The sequence below is a fragment of the Danio aesculapii genome, chromosome 14 (genome assembly GCF_903798145.1).
Source record: "Danio aesculapii chromosome 14, fDanAes4.1, whole genome shotgun sequence".
Lineage (NCBI taxonomy): Eukaryota > Metazoa > Chordata > Actinopteri > Cypriniformes > Danionidae > Danio > Danio aesculapii.
Window position 1 is genome coordinate 37,842,470 of NC_079448.1, and position 17,337 is coordinate 37,859,806.

The 17,337-nt window shown below is 35.3% G+C and overlaps 1 protein-coding gene across 5 annotated transcripts in view; it reads left to right on the plus strand.

The window, feature by feature from the left end:
- The window catches only part of gria2b (glutamate receptor, ionotropic, AMPA 2b), a 63,405-nt gene that overhangs the window by 17,946 nt on the left and 28,122 nt on the right, over positions 1–17,337 (plus strand). For all 5 annotated transcript variants that reach the window (XM_056471907.1, XM_056471903.1, XM_056471904.1 and 2 more), the window contains exon 3: positions 12,883–13,122. In XM_056471907.1, coding sequence (XP_056327882.1) covers positions 12,883–13,122 — 240 coding nt within the window. The remainder of the gene's footprint in view (positions 1–12,882; positions 13,123–17,337) is intronic.

Consider the following 17,337-nt stretch of genomic DNA (forward strand, 5'->3'; position numbering starts at 1 on the left):
AAAGCGTATTGATTTCTCTCTCATGAAAAATGTTTCTGATTTTCCCAATGAGATTAAAGATGTGTTTCTATTTTACCACTATTGTCATCAAACTGAAGTGGTGGGGGAAAAAAACTGTAGAAGAAAAAACTAATTAACATTCCCCCTGTCTGCAATTGGCTGAACACACAGATAGCCCCGCCCTAAAGCCACACCATTGGTTGTGTGTCAATCTGGTATACCCACATTAAATCATATGCCAATTTCATAGAGAACATTATGTTTTGAACCAGAAAGTCGCTCTTTATTTCTAGATGGCATGAAAATGAGCTGAAATATGTTTCATTTGAACTTTTGCCCTTTGTTTTTACGATCCAATCGTTCAGGTCAGGCGTTTTGTCTAGTTTACCTCCCCCTTTTCAGCATGCTTGAATCGGGTCTCTGTAAACAAGCGGGTTGCTGGGGACTGAGGCTCTCTGTGTCTCCATGCAGCAGCTGCAGGAAGAGACTGTGAGAACCACATCCATCCCACAATGCTCCTCTTAAGGCCAGACACTGCAGGCAAAAACACAGCTTTTCATGCACCTGTCAGTTTAAAGCTTTGAAGCCTTTGGGGAATTTCACAAGGTGTTGTTGTGAGTCTAATGTAACACCCAAAATACATTTTTAAGTATTCCTTTTTTCACATTTTATCAATTTGCATCTGCAGATTTTAAATTACAGTACATGAAATTACAGTAGTTTCATTCATATCCATCCATCCAATAAATAAAGCAATTCTTAATTCAAATCTATATGTCAGAATTTGTATATACATTATTTGCCTGGTTATATGCAATATTTTATTCTAAAAAATTAAACTAAAATTATATTTTTCCATTCTGTCATAAGAATTTTCTAAACCAAGGAGTGAAAAGGAGATACCCAAAATCCAAAATGTTAAACAATTTGACTGTAATATACAAACAAAATGTGTGCTAGAAATACAGACCCATAGCCAGCCTGGTAAAAGCGGACCTTTTTGCAGTTATTTGCCTAATTTTCTATCAATTACAAGTTTTAAATAAAGCATTTTAGTGATATTTTAAGCATTTGATTAGCTTGTCGGATGGTGATCATGACATTTTTTGATGGCCCAAAAAATATTTCCTAATTTAAAAAAAAAAAAGTTACAAGCTTATTTTTTAAAATACAAATTTATTACATCATATCATTAGCAAAAAATAGGAATCTGTAGTCAATGTTATTTATTATTTATTATTATTCCTCAATTTGGCCATTTGAATAATATTAAATAATAATAATAATTTTTCTAGCCTCTCTTGTAAAAAAAAGTACATTTGAAAATTAATTCATAAAAAAAATAGCCTAATTAGTATTAAAGTTAACTTTAAAATGGCCGTTTTTGGTGCTTCATGCCTTTTTATTGGTCATTTTTTCGTTTCAAGAAAGAAGCCCAACATTCAGAATAAAAGTTACTTTTTAAAATGTTTTCTCTATTTAACAACAGTACAGTAAGTCAGTAGTGAAAGATGACTTCACTTACGTCAGATTGTATGTTTTCTATCTGAAGTCATGCCGAATCGACAGCCAACAGAGGATTCCACTTGGTCTTAAAGCCTTCTTTGATGGGTTCTTTTTTTAGAATTTACGATGGCATAGCCGTCAAAATAAACAAATGAGCTTATGAATGGGAAAAATTTTGGACCTTTGTCTGTAGGGGCCAGTGGTGTAAAGTAATAAATTACAAATATGCAAACTACTGTAATTGAGTGGTATTTTTAACAATGTGTACTGGTTTATTTTCCCTTGAGTACATTTGTGCAGTATCGGTACTTTTACTCCACTACTTTCCTTCAACCTGCAGTCACTACTTTATTTTATTGTCTATAGGGATTAGAAAAATCAGTCCTGTGATTTCTGTCCAATCAAATTGCACATAGAAGGTAAATCACATCATAATAAACTACATCAAGACATGGGCGATTTATAAATGCAGCAACTGTTTGGAAGCATTAAAAGTGTCCAAGAAAATGTGCAAAATCATTTACACGCATTGACCCAGAGAGTGTTTCGATGCATGTCACTGATGAGAAAATGACAGACGTTAACTGCATATTGACCAAAATTAAACACCCAGCAGACACAAGACGTCAACATGACGTCAGATTGATGTTGTACCCCAACGTTGTGGGGACGTTGCATTTTGTTTGGAAATGAAAATTGGGTTTACATCAGAACCCAAAGTCATGCTGACATTAATGTCCAACCTAAAATCATCCAAATTTTTGATTGCCATACCTGACGAATAAATATCAGTACTTGACGTCAATATGATGTTGGTATAAGATGTCTAACAACTTAAAATCAACCAAATAGCAGCATAATTTGATGTGATTATTGGACATCAAAATAATGTCCTTAGACACTGACTTAACATTGAACTTTGGTCACCTGATGTCACGACCTAAATCTAACATCTTATGACGTTGTGTGCCTGCTGGGCAATAACTAAATGCACTACAGAATGTTACGTTTACACACATCCACAAATTACATGTAAATGCATCAGCTTTTTACAGTGTAATACTCACTACTCTGTAGTACTTTTGAAAGGGCTACTTTTTACTCATACTTTGAGTAATATTTACAGATAGGGCCTTTAGAAATGCATGTCTCAGAGAACAGAATCCCATGACTAACCGCGGATAGTCACAGTACTCAGGGACTCAGGAAATAAATTACCAATAGGGGGCAGTCGAGCTTCATTCTCAGTAGTGGCCAGTTCTGAAGGCGGACTCGATGCCGCGGAGGTGGAGGTGTTTTCTACATGTTTTGTTCATGTTTTCTCAAATCTAATACAATGCTGCGCCTGGGATAATTGTGTTTATTGCTGTCTGATAAGAGAAATAGTTTCGTTTTAGACACAGTATTGTCAACTCGCCACGGCCATGGCACTAATATTACATTTTTAATTGCAGGCCATGCAAAACTTTTCACAGAGCTCAGTTAAATGCTTTTAGGATTAGGCTAATTATCAATAAACTGTTAAAGACAAAATGAATGGTAAAATACAAGCTGTAATTTAATTTTATATAGTTTGAATAAATAACTAAAATTGAATGTAATAGCCTATATATATAGAAGAATCAGAATCAGAATCAGAAAGAGCTTTATTGCCAGGTATGTTCACACATACGAGAAATTTGTTTTCGTGACAGAGCTTCTACAGTGCAACAGGATAACAGAGATAGGACAAAAAAACATATAATAAATATATTTAAAAAAATACAAGTAAGTAGTGAATGCAATATACAAATTGACAAGTGTATGTACGTGTTTATTACTATATACAACGTTATATGTGCAGCTGTTATGTACAAATTGGCATGTAAAGTGTGTTGTTAAATAAGTGTATATGTGTATAAATACAGTATATATACTGTAACTAAATAAATATAACATATTTTAAATCGAATAAATAGGCTATTTTCAGAAAAATGGCCATGTCAATGTTTATTCCATTGAATTTAACACAAATAAGATAAGTATATTTCGTGTATTTGAAGAAGCAGTCAATCAAAATAGGCTATTAATAATGGATATAAATAAAAGATTAATACCTTTTTTTGTGAAAATGATACTTTTACTCGCACTACATCTTTGGGCAAGTAATGGTACTTTTACTTGAGCATGATTTTTCAGTACTTTTTCCACCACTGGTGGGGGGTGGGTCTTTTGAACCACCCAAACCCACCCTGGTTACAGGCCTAAAATATATGCTAAATTAGCCCATATGTATATATAATCAATGTCTTGACAATATGTTTTGTAACTTACATCTATTTTAGAACAATAAAAATGACAAAAACATATTTAACTTTCATTTATTTACATATTTTTATTTTAGTTAAATAAGACAATTCTACGTTAATGTTTTATACACTCCAAAAGCTTAACATTTACTTCTATTTCATGAAAAATGTTTGATTTTGCCAAATGAGACAAAAGGTGTATATTAACATTTTAGAAAACCTGTAATGCAAATATATTTGCGATTCTTAATCCAGTCAATAAACTGGGGAAGTATGGTAAAAAGTATTCGAATTTTCTTAACCTACTGACCTGCAGTGTCTTGCCTTACAGCAGTAGCAGGAATGTGTCCACTCAAATAAACTTGTTTTTATACACAGAGACACGTACAGACTTAAACACAAACAGGACCAGACCATAACAGTCAGAGCCTATTAAACCTGACCGGAACCAGCTATTTCAGCATTCATGTCTTTAGTACATCAAACGTACATGAAAAGTGGCAGAGTAATGTACTGCCGACCGTCAAAAGAGAATCACATTTCTGTTTGCTAACAGCGCAAACCCTATGACATGGTTTGCCAAGCAGCGATAAGGCGCCACTTGCAAAACGTTGCTACGTTGAACACATGAGAGGAGGAGGAACAGTAGAAGTTATCATGCTAACAAATCAACACTTAATTAGATGTACTGTGCACGCTCTGTTTCAAAATAAACCAACAAGAAAATGAGGAAACAACTAATTAGAAATGATAGTTAGGACTTCAGGAGGAGTGTAAGGCTCATGTCTGGCACATATGCAATTTATCTATGTGATTTTGGCACACAGAGTTTAAAATGAACATGCACGAGTGCCAAATGCGAGTAAAAATAGGCGTAGGTGATTATAAAAAAAAGTGTTACTCACCGTTTGGCTTTTCATTTTTATTATTAATTCAAAAATGTCTGAAAATGTGTAATGTTTAATAACTGTTCTATGGTTTCATATTTTAAAGCAAAGAGGGGAAAAACAAATATCACATTTGCTATTTTACTGTTATATAATAATAATAATAATAATAATAATAATAATAATAATAATAATAAAAATAACATTATTTATTCATTCATTAAATTTCCTTCGGCTTAGTCCCTTATTTATCAGTGATCCCACAGTGGATTGAACCACCAACTATTGGATGCCACAGCGGATGTCCTTCCAGTCGCAATCCAGTACTGGGAAACACCCATACATACTCACATTCACACAAGCACTCATACACTATTTTGCCAATTTTGCTTACCCAATTCACTTATAGCACTCTAAATTGGAGCACCCGGAGGAAACCCACACAAACATGGGGAGAACATGCAAACACACAGAAATGCCAACTGGCCCAGCCAGGAGTCAAAACAGCGACCTTCTTGCTGTGAGGCGACAGTGCTAACCACTGAGCCACCGTGCCACCGCTAATGATATTATTATTATTATTACTGGTAATAATACATAATTTAAATTATAGAAAAGTATTATAGAGGTATTTATTTATTAATTAGTTACTGTTTATAATTTAATCAAAATTTATGTTAACTCAATAACTATTTTCATATCTTTTAATAGTCTAATACCTTGAGTTACTGTTTTTGTTGTTTTGTTTGATTACTGTTTGTGTTACTGTTGCTTAGTGCTATTTGTGTAATATTATATTAATATGGCTGGTATATTTCATGGCTATAATTTATGGCTGGTAAAATAATTCAGATTTTTTTATTAATTTATTATTATTATTTATTTATTTATTTATTTATTTTTAATCGCCAGCTGTGGCAAAATGTTAGTCCATTACTGTGCCAATTTTATTTTAGTGAATATAATTACTTCACTATGTACCATAGTGGCACTGAGTGGTACGGTACGGTATGGTATGGTTCGTTGCACTGCGCTTTTATGGCTGTTTCCACTGTCAAACAGTATCAAAAAGCAAACCACTTTTTGGGTACCTAGCACAACAAAAAGGTACAAAATGATGGAGCAAGACGTGCAGCTGAACGCTATTGGTTTACAGAAATACGTCACTAGCTCGTGCACAATTCAGGAGAAGGAAACCAAAGGAAGCAACATTTTTAAATACACATCGGAGACATTACACCGTAATAATATATACATATAATAACGAGCATGGTTGACTTGAGCTCAAACTAACCTTGTCGTCATCTTAATAAACAGCCACAAAGCCAAGAAGAAGGGCCTGTTGTATATAAGGCCGTTTAAAGTGTGAGCGGTTTCACTTTCTTGAGAGAGTTAATAACATGTGCATGATTATTGAAGTTCTTCTGATATCTGATCTTTCAGAAACGGACAAACAAGAGAGTAACACGTGAAAAAAAACAAAGGAACAAATGATTCTTTCAGCAACCTAAAACATGAACAAACAGCCATGTTTAACTATTATCATCACTTTTTGGACTGTTATGAACTGAATGACGGACTTAATTTCTAACAGGTCGTTACATGTGCTGGTGAAGATTAAAGAGGTTTGTACTGACTGTAGGCTGTATGTTACATGTTGTTTTAGAACCCAAATAAGGACTAAATGTATGCTATGTGTAGTTTTTCTGTAATTGGTAACATATCGGAGACTGTAAGGGGCTGTATGTGATAAATATGTTGCATTTATTTATTTATTTTATGTAATTGCTGATGTTAAGGTAGGCCATTTCGCACTATCATTTTTATTTATGTGTACAAAGCATCTGTTTTGTGAGAAGTGCTTCTCATATGATATGTGAACGACCTGTATAGCGAGAATGACATAGACTGAAACGTTCTGTCTTACTCCACGCCCACCAAAAGGATACCATTGGTACCCTTTAGGCAGAGAAAACGCAAGCCTGATAAAGGTGACCCGTACCGTACCTTACCCACTCAGTTGACACAGGAAAAAATTTGCACTCAATATAATGTGAAAAAAAAAAAAAAAGAAACTGTGCTAACCCTTATAGAACATTAACGGTGAAAGTGGCATGGTTACAAATATTGTGGTTAAAATCGTAAAAATTACATCAACAGATAAGGACCACCACTCCAAATGCAGAATAAGCTGGTCAGCCTTGATTGAAGATTACCAAAACCAACTTTTTTGTATTAACTTGCACTGATTAATTGTTCACCTAAAGAATAACAATGTGCACTAGCAAAAAAACACATTTCACATTGACTTTAAGGAACACATTCTGAAATCACGCGACTTGATCACAGGTCCAGGAAATGGAAGCCCTATAGAACAGACTGTGTCAGACACAAGAAAATAAGGCCAACTAATGAGGACAGCTAAATATACCACTACAAGCGTGCTGCTCTCTCTCCCTCTCCCTCTCTTTCTCTCTCTGAAGGTTACCTTGCTTTCATTAGACCAGAACACATTTAATGTCAGCTGTACCATCAGACCCAGTGAGCTTTATTTGGGGTTTGGACCATCATAATCTTTACAGAAGACACACATAATTTCAGTGTTCAATGCTTGAGTACAAATATCTGAAAAGTCTGTCATTATTTGTTACGTCACCATTTGAAGATTTTATGTTCAGCATAAACGTAGAATGAATCGTTATGAAATCGTTTTAGTGGTTTATAGTGTTTAGGGATCTCATTTTACAAAATGTTGTGTAGAAAATAACCATATACTTGATCTAAAATCATTGCTCAAATGTGAGAAACAAGCGTAGGCACAAACGAAAATGTGCATAACTCTTTTCCAGTTGTGAAATCTATCAACCACAAATGATCTTGAATTTGAGAGCTGCAAAATGGTTTCAGGTCTCTGCCTTACAAACATCTCCTAATTAATCTCTATAGCATATAAAAGCACAAAAATAAGGTGCTAAAGACTTTTTCCACAGCAATGATAGTCTGAACATTTGGATTTCTAGAAACACACACTCTAAGATCCATTTTGTGCATATGCCAATTTGATAAATAAGACCAAGGGGCTGTCAGACGCCAAAAAAGACTAGCTGAGTTTTGGTCCTCTTTGGATTTCGCCAGACTCTGGTCTCACTATCATTTGCTTTTGTAAAAGTTTGGAATATCTTGGAATGAACATGCTGTCTCTTTAAGACCCAAATTGTACCACAAATGACACATACTATTTTCTTGATTAATTTATTGTTTTTCTGGATTCTTTTCTTATTGTTATGTATTTATTTGAACAATTAAGCTACAAACACAACACATTTGGTTAGTCTCGTTTCCACTGAGTATTGAGAGAGCCCTTTGATTGTACTTTTTGTAGAAAAGCAATATGTTTTAATATTCATTCATTTTCTTTTCGGCTTAGTCCCTTTATTAATCTGGAATTAATCACAGCGGAATGAACCGCCATCTTATCCAGCATATGTTTTACACAGCGGATGCCCTTCCAGCTGCAACTCATCACTGGGAAACATCCATACACACTCATTCACACACATACACTACGGTCAATTTAGCTTACCCAATTCACCTCTACTGCATGTCTTTGGACTTGTGGGGGAAACCAGAGCACCCAGAGGAAACCCACGCGAAGACTGGGAGAACATGCAAACTCCACACAGAAATGCCAACTGACCCAGCCGAGGCTTGAACCAGCAACCTTCTTGCTGTGAGGCGATTGTGCTACCCACCGCGCCGCCCAATATGCTTTAATATTTATATGCAATTTTTGGAAAGAAGTTATGTTTGTAGGTCACACACAGCTTCAATCTGAAAGTTCTAGAAGCTCATAACTCATGCTCAGTTCTGTGATGTACAGATACTGCCTGTATATTGCTCTTTTATTGATAATTAAGTTGAAATCAAGTGAAATTCATTATAAGAAGATAAGTTCTTATAACTAGTTCTTATCAAATGTTTTCGAAATGCACCTACAAACTGTATTTACTCTGATGTATTGTGTTGTTGAAGATTTAAAAAAAATACCAATGTAACAATTGTGTTTGGTAAACCCAATGTGGTGTTTTCTTCATGTCTTATAACACCCCTAACATTTATAAAACTTGCAATTACTTGTTTTTAGAAGAATAAATCAAGGCATGGATACAAATATATAAGAATTCAATCATTCATTTTTATTTTATTCCCTGTACTCAACACAAGATTTTTGTGACCAGCATGAAAATATTCCAGCAGTGGTATGGTAGTGTTTTTAATTGGGCTATTGTATTATTATATATCTTTTCGGAGCCTTGGTCACACTTAATCACATTTGTATAAGTTTAAAAATGTCTTCAGGGTAAACAATCTGTTCCTTTATGATCTAAAAATGATACAAAACGAGTTGTCTAATACTTGCTCCTTGGGATTAGATCTCTTAAAAGAAAACTTAAAGACAGAAAAATTAAAGATATCCTTTAATATCAATCAGTCTTAATTATGTTTCTTCGATTAAGTGTAAAAGTAATACTCATAAGAAATGAAATAAATAAGAAGAGCTTGGAGGCATTAGCTATTAACAGCATGAAGTAATTTGTCCACACGCTTCTCTCGTTGGAGTTGTTTCTGTATGCTAATGACTCTGTGCCATTGAAAGGCAGTCATATGTGACAGTGTCATTAATGGCTCCTCGAGTCTCTCATTCGCTCTCTGTATATGGTGGCAGCTTGCTCTTGATTAAAAGACTTTAATAAGACGTACATCTACTGTTCTTCCACACTTGACTGACTGGGCCATACAAACATTTAAATGAACTCAAGTCTCAAGTTGGTGTTCGTTACAACTGCACAGACCTAGATATGGATTAAAAATTAAAAATAAAAAAATTATAATTACGCTAACCTGCCTAGTTAACCTAATTAAATGAACCTGTCTAGTAACCTAATTAAACCTAGTTAAGCCTTTAAATGTCACTTTAAGCTGTATAGAAGTGTCTTGAAAAATATCTAGTCAAATATTATTTACTGTCATCATGGCAAAGATAAAATAAATCAGTTATTAGAAATGAGTTATCAAAAGTATTGTTTAGAAATGTGTTGAAATAATCTTCTCTCCGTTAAACAGAAATTGGGGGAAAAATAAACAGGGGGGCTAATAATTCGGGGGGTCAAATAATTCTGACTTCAACTGTATCTAGAACAAGAATCATTTGATTGCATATAAAATAACAAATTTTAGAGATCTTTTTTTTATACAGTACCTTTTAATCAACATTTTAAACATACTATAATACTACTATGGCATACTATAATTTAAAAATAGTCCAAATAATAATATTAATAATAATAATAATAATAATAAGTTAAGATACACTTTAGTACTTTTTGTGCTAATATGTACACTATACACTCTCAGAAATAAACGTACAAGAGCTGTCACTGGGGTGGTACCTTTTCAAAAGGTACAGATTTGTACTTGAAGGGTCCATATTGGTACCTCAAAAGTATATATTAGTACCTACAAATTTTGAAAGGAACAGTTTTGTACTTTTTAAGTACTAATATGTACCCTTAAGGTATTATTATGGACCTTTTTAGGTACAAATTTGTGCCTTTTGAAAAGGTACCACCTCAGTGACAGCTTGCGTACCTTTATTTCTGCGAGTGTACTGTCAGTATTAATATCTTAAAGGTGCTTAAGATAGCAATATGGACCCTTGAAATGATACCGCCTCAATGACTGCTTTTGTGCCTTTATTTCTGAGAGTGTAGGACATCTTTGATTTTAATTATTACTGAACAGAGAAAAGCCCAATATTGAGAAATTAAAAAAAAACCTTTTTAACACTGATAAATTAAGAAACAGTAATTAAAGAGACACAAAAAGGGGTCTATTATACTTTCACTTTAAAATACAAAAAGATTTGCAGTTAAATTTCCTTTAAATTTACACTAAGAACTAAAACTGTTCTCCTAACAGAAGAATCACTCAATACAGTGTTTGACTCAAAGTAATAATTGTCAGCATTGTACATAAAAATTCCCATTATTTTTACGGTAATAGCCTGAGGAAATTCAAAAGTACATCTTTATCTCCACTTGTCATACTTTCTCACCTATTTTGCTCTAATACAGCTAGTTTGAAAAAAAAAAAAAAGCGTTAGATGAGAATATTAAAGCATGTTTTGTGGATGTCATTTGCATTGAATATAATACTAAACTCCACTTTGTACAAATCAGAATCTGCATATTGTTCAGAATAGAGACTTAATACAAAATGGCACATATTGTTGATTCATTAACCATTGACCAGATGACCTGACATGACCCATCACATAGCCTGACCTCTTCTTTGGCCCTCTCATTTAATGCATATGTTGAAACTTGCCAGATATTTAAAAAAAAAAAAAAAAAAAAAAAAAATAATAATAATAATAATAATAATAATAATAATAATAATAATAATAATAAATTATTGATAATCATGAACGGCTTTAGCTAGGCAGCTTGACCTAGTTTGTTTGACTAGTAGTGCAGCGGCATACTTTTGGTTTCTCATCTGCTGCATACCAGGAAGAAGCTTTCATTGTAAAAAAAAAAAATCTATAGGTGGAGGTTACAACCAGAAAGGTGTCTTAGGAAAAAGCGAAGGTCCAGGTTGGGGGTGGTACTGAAAATAGAGCTGTTGTCGTGGGTGGAAGAAGTGGGGGAGGGGAAAATCCAGAGGCTCAGAGCCAGATGGTCATTGATATATTGAGGTGGCCCAGTTACAGTATGCTGTAGCATCTCTGGAACATGAGGACACATTGTACTTTAGTTTTACGTTTTATCTTGGGGTGTTATACAGGTATGATGATGATGATGATGTATGGTATGTGTGACACTAGGGCTCATCCCTTATTAGAAACACCGTTGCTCAAATACTCCTGAGGCTCCTGATTTAGCATGGAGAGAAAATTGCAGTGGTTTGAATAAAAGCTGGTGTTTTTTTTTTTTTTTTTTATCCATCATTTTGTCTTTACAACTCTAAGACCCAGAAAATTGCATTGCAAAGTTTATTGATACATTTAATGATGCCATCCATCAGTAATAGTCTTCGTTACTTACATCATAGCTGACTTCACATCATAGAGGAACAGTGAGGTTCACAGTGCTCAGATTTTCAAATTCAGTTTTTGAAATTATAAGGCATTACCAGCCAAAAGCATACATATTAATTTGTTTTTTTAGTTGAAAACATTAAAGGTTAAAATTGTAGATTTTAGATTTAGGTTTTTTGTCTGTAGAGTTCATGCACCAATGTAATTTAATAGGGCAAAACTGCAATAATATAAAAAATATAAAAACATTTACCTTTGATTCTTTAAGGGTAATATTGGAAAAAGTCTATTTTTAGTGATGAGGATCTGTCTGCTTAAATATCTATCCCAAATGTACTTCAATTTCGGTTCAAGAACAAAATTATAAATGTATTCACAGGATTTATCTAACCCCAGTTGGCCTCCATAGAATATTTCCCAATTGTTCCCAGCTATGTTGCAAATGTAAGTTAGACACTGGCACAGTGATGCATGTATTTTGGGATTGCGACAAAATCAAAATGTATGAAAAAGAGATTCACAAAATTATTCAAAAAATTGAAAATACTTTTGCTTTGTCCCCAAAGGTATACCTTTTGAATTGTACATTAGAACTGTGTCTGGAACTCGTGATAAAGAATGTGTATTGAATTTTTGCATATACTTGGCCAAAAAATGTATATTATTATTATGATCAACTGCTTTAGATACCTTCAGTCAATATGTGGCTGAGTCAGGCAACCAGACTTCAAAAATCAAAAATCTGAGGTGTTCTGGTGCATTTGGTCCTCCTTCTCGATTTATCCTGTGGGTACTCAGTAACTATGTCTTTCTAAATTTGTTTTATAATCTCCTTTTATTTTTGTCTCTGCTTTGAAGCATTTGTATGGATTTGTTAGATTTGTCTAACAAAAACTGCTGGACTTGTTACAAGATACCAGTACCACTGTTGTTCTGTTTAAAAAAAATAACATTGCTTATTTATTGGCTTATAACAATGGTAAATTTGTATTTATTTTTACAATTAAAAAAATATATATATATATATTCTATAGTTTGTGCAAGACTTTAAAAGGCAATGCTTTTTCGATTCAATTGTAATTAATTCTCTTTTCCCCCCCAGTCTGTTCTCAGTTCTCAAGGGGAGTTTATGCTATCTTTGGATTTTACGACAAGAAGTCAGTGAACACAATAACGTCGTTCTGCGGGACACTTCACGTCTCCTTCATCACCCCCAGCTTTCCCCTGGATGGAAATCAGCAGTTTATTATTCAGATGCGACCAGACATCAAAGGACCTCTCCTGAGTCTCATCGAGTACTACAAATGGGACAAGTTTGCCTACCTGTATGACAGTGACCGAGGTAAAGCACTGCACTGCATTATTCATCACCATATGAACATGAAATACACGGGTTGATGGAAAAAAACATTATAGATTTACTTCTTAATAGGACTTAATTAGTGTCTTGCCAGTTGTACGGCTTTCAGACGCATGCATCAGATGGTTTGTTATTAAGCCCTAATCTTCACATTTAGATTAAATTGCCCTTATCTATCATTTTTACATAGTGTGTAGCACAGCTGTTTGTGAATAGAAATGTATGCAAGACCATAATACTCAAATATATTGTCTTTCAAAAAAAGGAGCCAATGATCTAATTCTGAATGATCTAAAAAGTTGTCACCAGTGATTCCAGTCTCACTGATAACATAATTAGGTTTTTTTTATAATTATTTTTTGGGGGTTTTCACCTTTATTAGACAGGACAGTAGAGAGTATTGACAGGAAAGCATGGGGAGCAGAGAGAGGGGAAGGATCGGCATAGGACCGCGAGGCAGAATCGAACTCGGGTCACCGTGAGCACCAGAGTGCGTGTCGACGCACTAACCACTACACCACTGGCGCCGACATAATTACGTTTTACAAATGTAAATCTCTTCCATCTTTGGTGTCATTTGTACGCAACAGTGTCTGCTGATATCAAACAATGTAGTTGTAGCTGATGCCTGTAAGAGTTTGGTTTGTATTGTCAGGATCAGGCCTAATGTTTGCATTGCTTCACCATCTGCACTGTGCATATCAAGTGCTGAGGATGTCTCCCGGTCTGAAATTCAGAAATGGTTCAGTTTCTGACAAATGCTGTAAGTGGTACACTAATCGCACCAGACTGGGTGAGTTGACCAATCAGATGAAATTAGGTTCTCATAACTGGAGGAAAAAAAACTAATGCTGTATTGTAAGAGACTTAAAGGTGCCGTGAAGTGCTTTGAAATTTGGATTTTTTTATTCAGTGTTTGACGTCATTTCAATTAAAACATGAAATAGGAATTTGAGTTTTGATATATTTACAAAAAAAAATCTTGATTGAACATGATTTTCGCTATAAAATAAATTATTTTGACCCATACAAAGCATTTTTGCGTATTGCAAAAAATAAACTCATACAACATGTTTTGTGGTCACATGCAATTATATATATATATAGGAAAATGACCAACACAGGCTCATTGTAAAAACAAACCCCTGTATACATTTCTGGAGAGCGCGAATTATGTAGCCAGAGCTACATATGGCTGAATTTAGTCTTTAAAACAAACACTACAAGGTGGCATGACGCCGATGACAGCTTAGGTTTATTTCGGCGCTACCAACTGACCGCTTACTTTCGTAAGACAGCCTTACCGCTGTTTAACAGATTGCAGTGGCTCGCCACATTCGTCGGCAGACTTGAGACGTAGAGAAGAGTTGACCGCGATGATGGGGTTCGAGTCCGGCGAAGAACGGTTCAAGAAAGCAGGTAAAACTAAAGGCAAAAAATTCAATAAACAAGTAAATTACAGGGTGGAAACATGGTAAGATCTGAAAACATGATAAAAATCAGGCGGCCATAAGGGCTTTTCTTTTTCTGGATTGCTTTTGAAAACACTGTCGGTTGGGTTCAGGAAAGGCGATTGGCATGGTGCAATAGGTGCTTTTGAAAACAATATCGGTTGGGTTTAGAGAAGGGGGTGGGTGGGGGTATTGGTCGTCGGTTAGACGGTCAGTCGACAGCGGCCTCTGGTAGATTTACATGAGTAAAGCAGGCACGAATGGCATTCGCGAGAGAAATTTGAGATCTGAAAAAACGTACACCGCAGCCTCTGGTGGATTGGCGAAAACAGAAACTGCAAAAAACATGTCTCCTGAGGTACATATCAATAACGAGCCTGGGTTGAAAATGACTGTTGTATTCAGAATATTCATACATATTATAAGAATATTAAGATATAATACAGTATTTTGTCGGAAGGCATCTGCAATCACAGGTCTGTTTTTAAAGGTTCGCCTTGTGTTCACAGCCTCAAGCTCGTCTGTCTCTGTTTTCTTTTCTCTCTCTCCATTTCTTCTTTGTCACCCTCTCGTTCGCACATTCTTTGACGGTTGTGAAGGTTGAGCGCTTTGTGACACAAATGACAATGGTTGATGCATCTCTCTAAGGACCGTGGTGTCATAAACATCTGTGTGTTTTATTAGATGCAAGGTTGCTACATAACTTTCCTGTGATGAAGATCAGCATGCACATGAGTCATTTATCATTTATGAATATCAATTATGCATCCATAACCCAATGCCCCCCCCCCCAAAAAAAATGAAATTTGTGTGCGCATTTGCTTGTTTGCTTTTGTTGTGGGCTGAATCTGCATTATTTATTTCAGATTCATGTGGTTGTGTGTGTGGGATGTAAACCTGTGTCAAGGTGCATATTTTATCACCTGTCACACTAATTAGGTCGGTCGGCGCTGTATTTCCATGGCAACCATTGTGCTGTGTGTGTTATTAATGTGTCACGGTTACAGTGTGAGAGCAGCAGCACAGTGCCTGTGGTCATGATGGATTCCACTGGTGAGAGCTGACGTAGACGTAAACTTAACGTCAGTTCCAGCATTTCACTCCTCTATTTGTGCAAATATAGAGAAGTTTGAGTATATAATAGCATGTGTGAAGCATCTTTTAAGATAGATAGCAGATATTTTAGATGACTTGAATGCTGAAGTATTTAAAACACAAAGAGGATAATGAGAACATATATTTACTAGTTTTGTACAGCATTAAAAAACACACCACCACTTTGAAATTAATTAGATACTATTATTTGTGACGGAGACAGTTTTAGTAATAAAGCTAAGGTACCTTATGCATGCCTACATCATTACATTTGAGTTTACATAGTATTTGTTGACTAACAGTTTAAAAAAGTAACGAAAGGAAAATAAAATAACAATATAGATTTTAAATCCATTAGTCAAATAGAATTAATATTAACATTTTCAGTTATGATTTTCAATTAACAACATTTTTTTTGTTGTATTTATTTTGTCTTTTGTTACATAAATGTATTTTCTGTGATTTTTTTTCATCATTTAATGCATCCTTGCAGAATAAAGATGTTCATGTAAATAATACATACACTCACCGGTCACTTTATTAGGTACATCTTACTAGTACCAGGTTGGACCCCCTTTTGCCTTCATAACTGCATTAATCCTTCGTGGGATAGATTCAACAAGATACTGGAAATATTCCTCAGAGATTTTGGTCTATATTGACATGATAGCATCACACAGTTGCTGCAGATTTGTCAGCTGCACATCCATGATGCAAATCTCCTGTTCCACCACATCCCAAAGGTGCTCTATAGGATTGAGACCTGGTGACTGTGGAGGCCGTATGAGTACAGTGAACTCATTGTCATGTTCAAGAAAGCAGTCTGAGATGATTCGCGCTTTATAACATGGTGCGTTATCCTGCTGGAAGAAGCCATCAGAAGATTGGTTCACTGTGGTCATAAGGGGATGGACATGGTCAGCAACAATGCTCAGGTAGGCTGTGGAGTTGACACAATGCTCAATTGGTACTAATGGGCCCAAAGTGTGCCAAAAAAGTATCCCCCACACATTACACCACCAGCAGCAGCCTCAATCATTGATACAAGGCAGGATGAATCCATGTTTTCATATTGTTGATGCTAAATTCTGACCCTACCATCCAAATGTCGCAGCAGAAATCGATACTCATCAGACCAGGCAATGTTTTTCCAATCTTCTGTTGTCCAACTTTGGTGAGCCTGTGCAAATTGTAGCCTCAGTTTCCTGTTTTTAGCTGACAGGAGTGGCACCCGGTGTGGTTGTCTGCTGCTGTAGCCTATCTGCCTCAAGGTTGGATGTGTTGTGCATTCAGAGATGCTCTTCTGCATACCTCAGTTGTAACAAGTAATTATTTGAGTTACTGTTGCCTTTCTATCAGCTCGAACCAGTCTGACCATTCTCTGTCATCAACAAGGCATCATTTGACTTCTGTCATCAACAAGGCATACCCGCCCACAGAACTGCCGCTCAAAAAGATATTTGATCTTTTTCGGACCATTGTCTGTAAACCCTTGAGATGGTTGTGTGTGAAAATCCCAGTAGATCAGCAGTTTCTGAAATACTCAGACCAGCCTGTCTGGTACCAACAACCATGCCATGTTCAAAGTCACTTAAATCACGTTTCTTTCTCATTCTGATGCTTCTGATGTTTGAACTGCAGCAGATTGTCT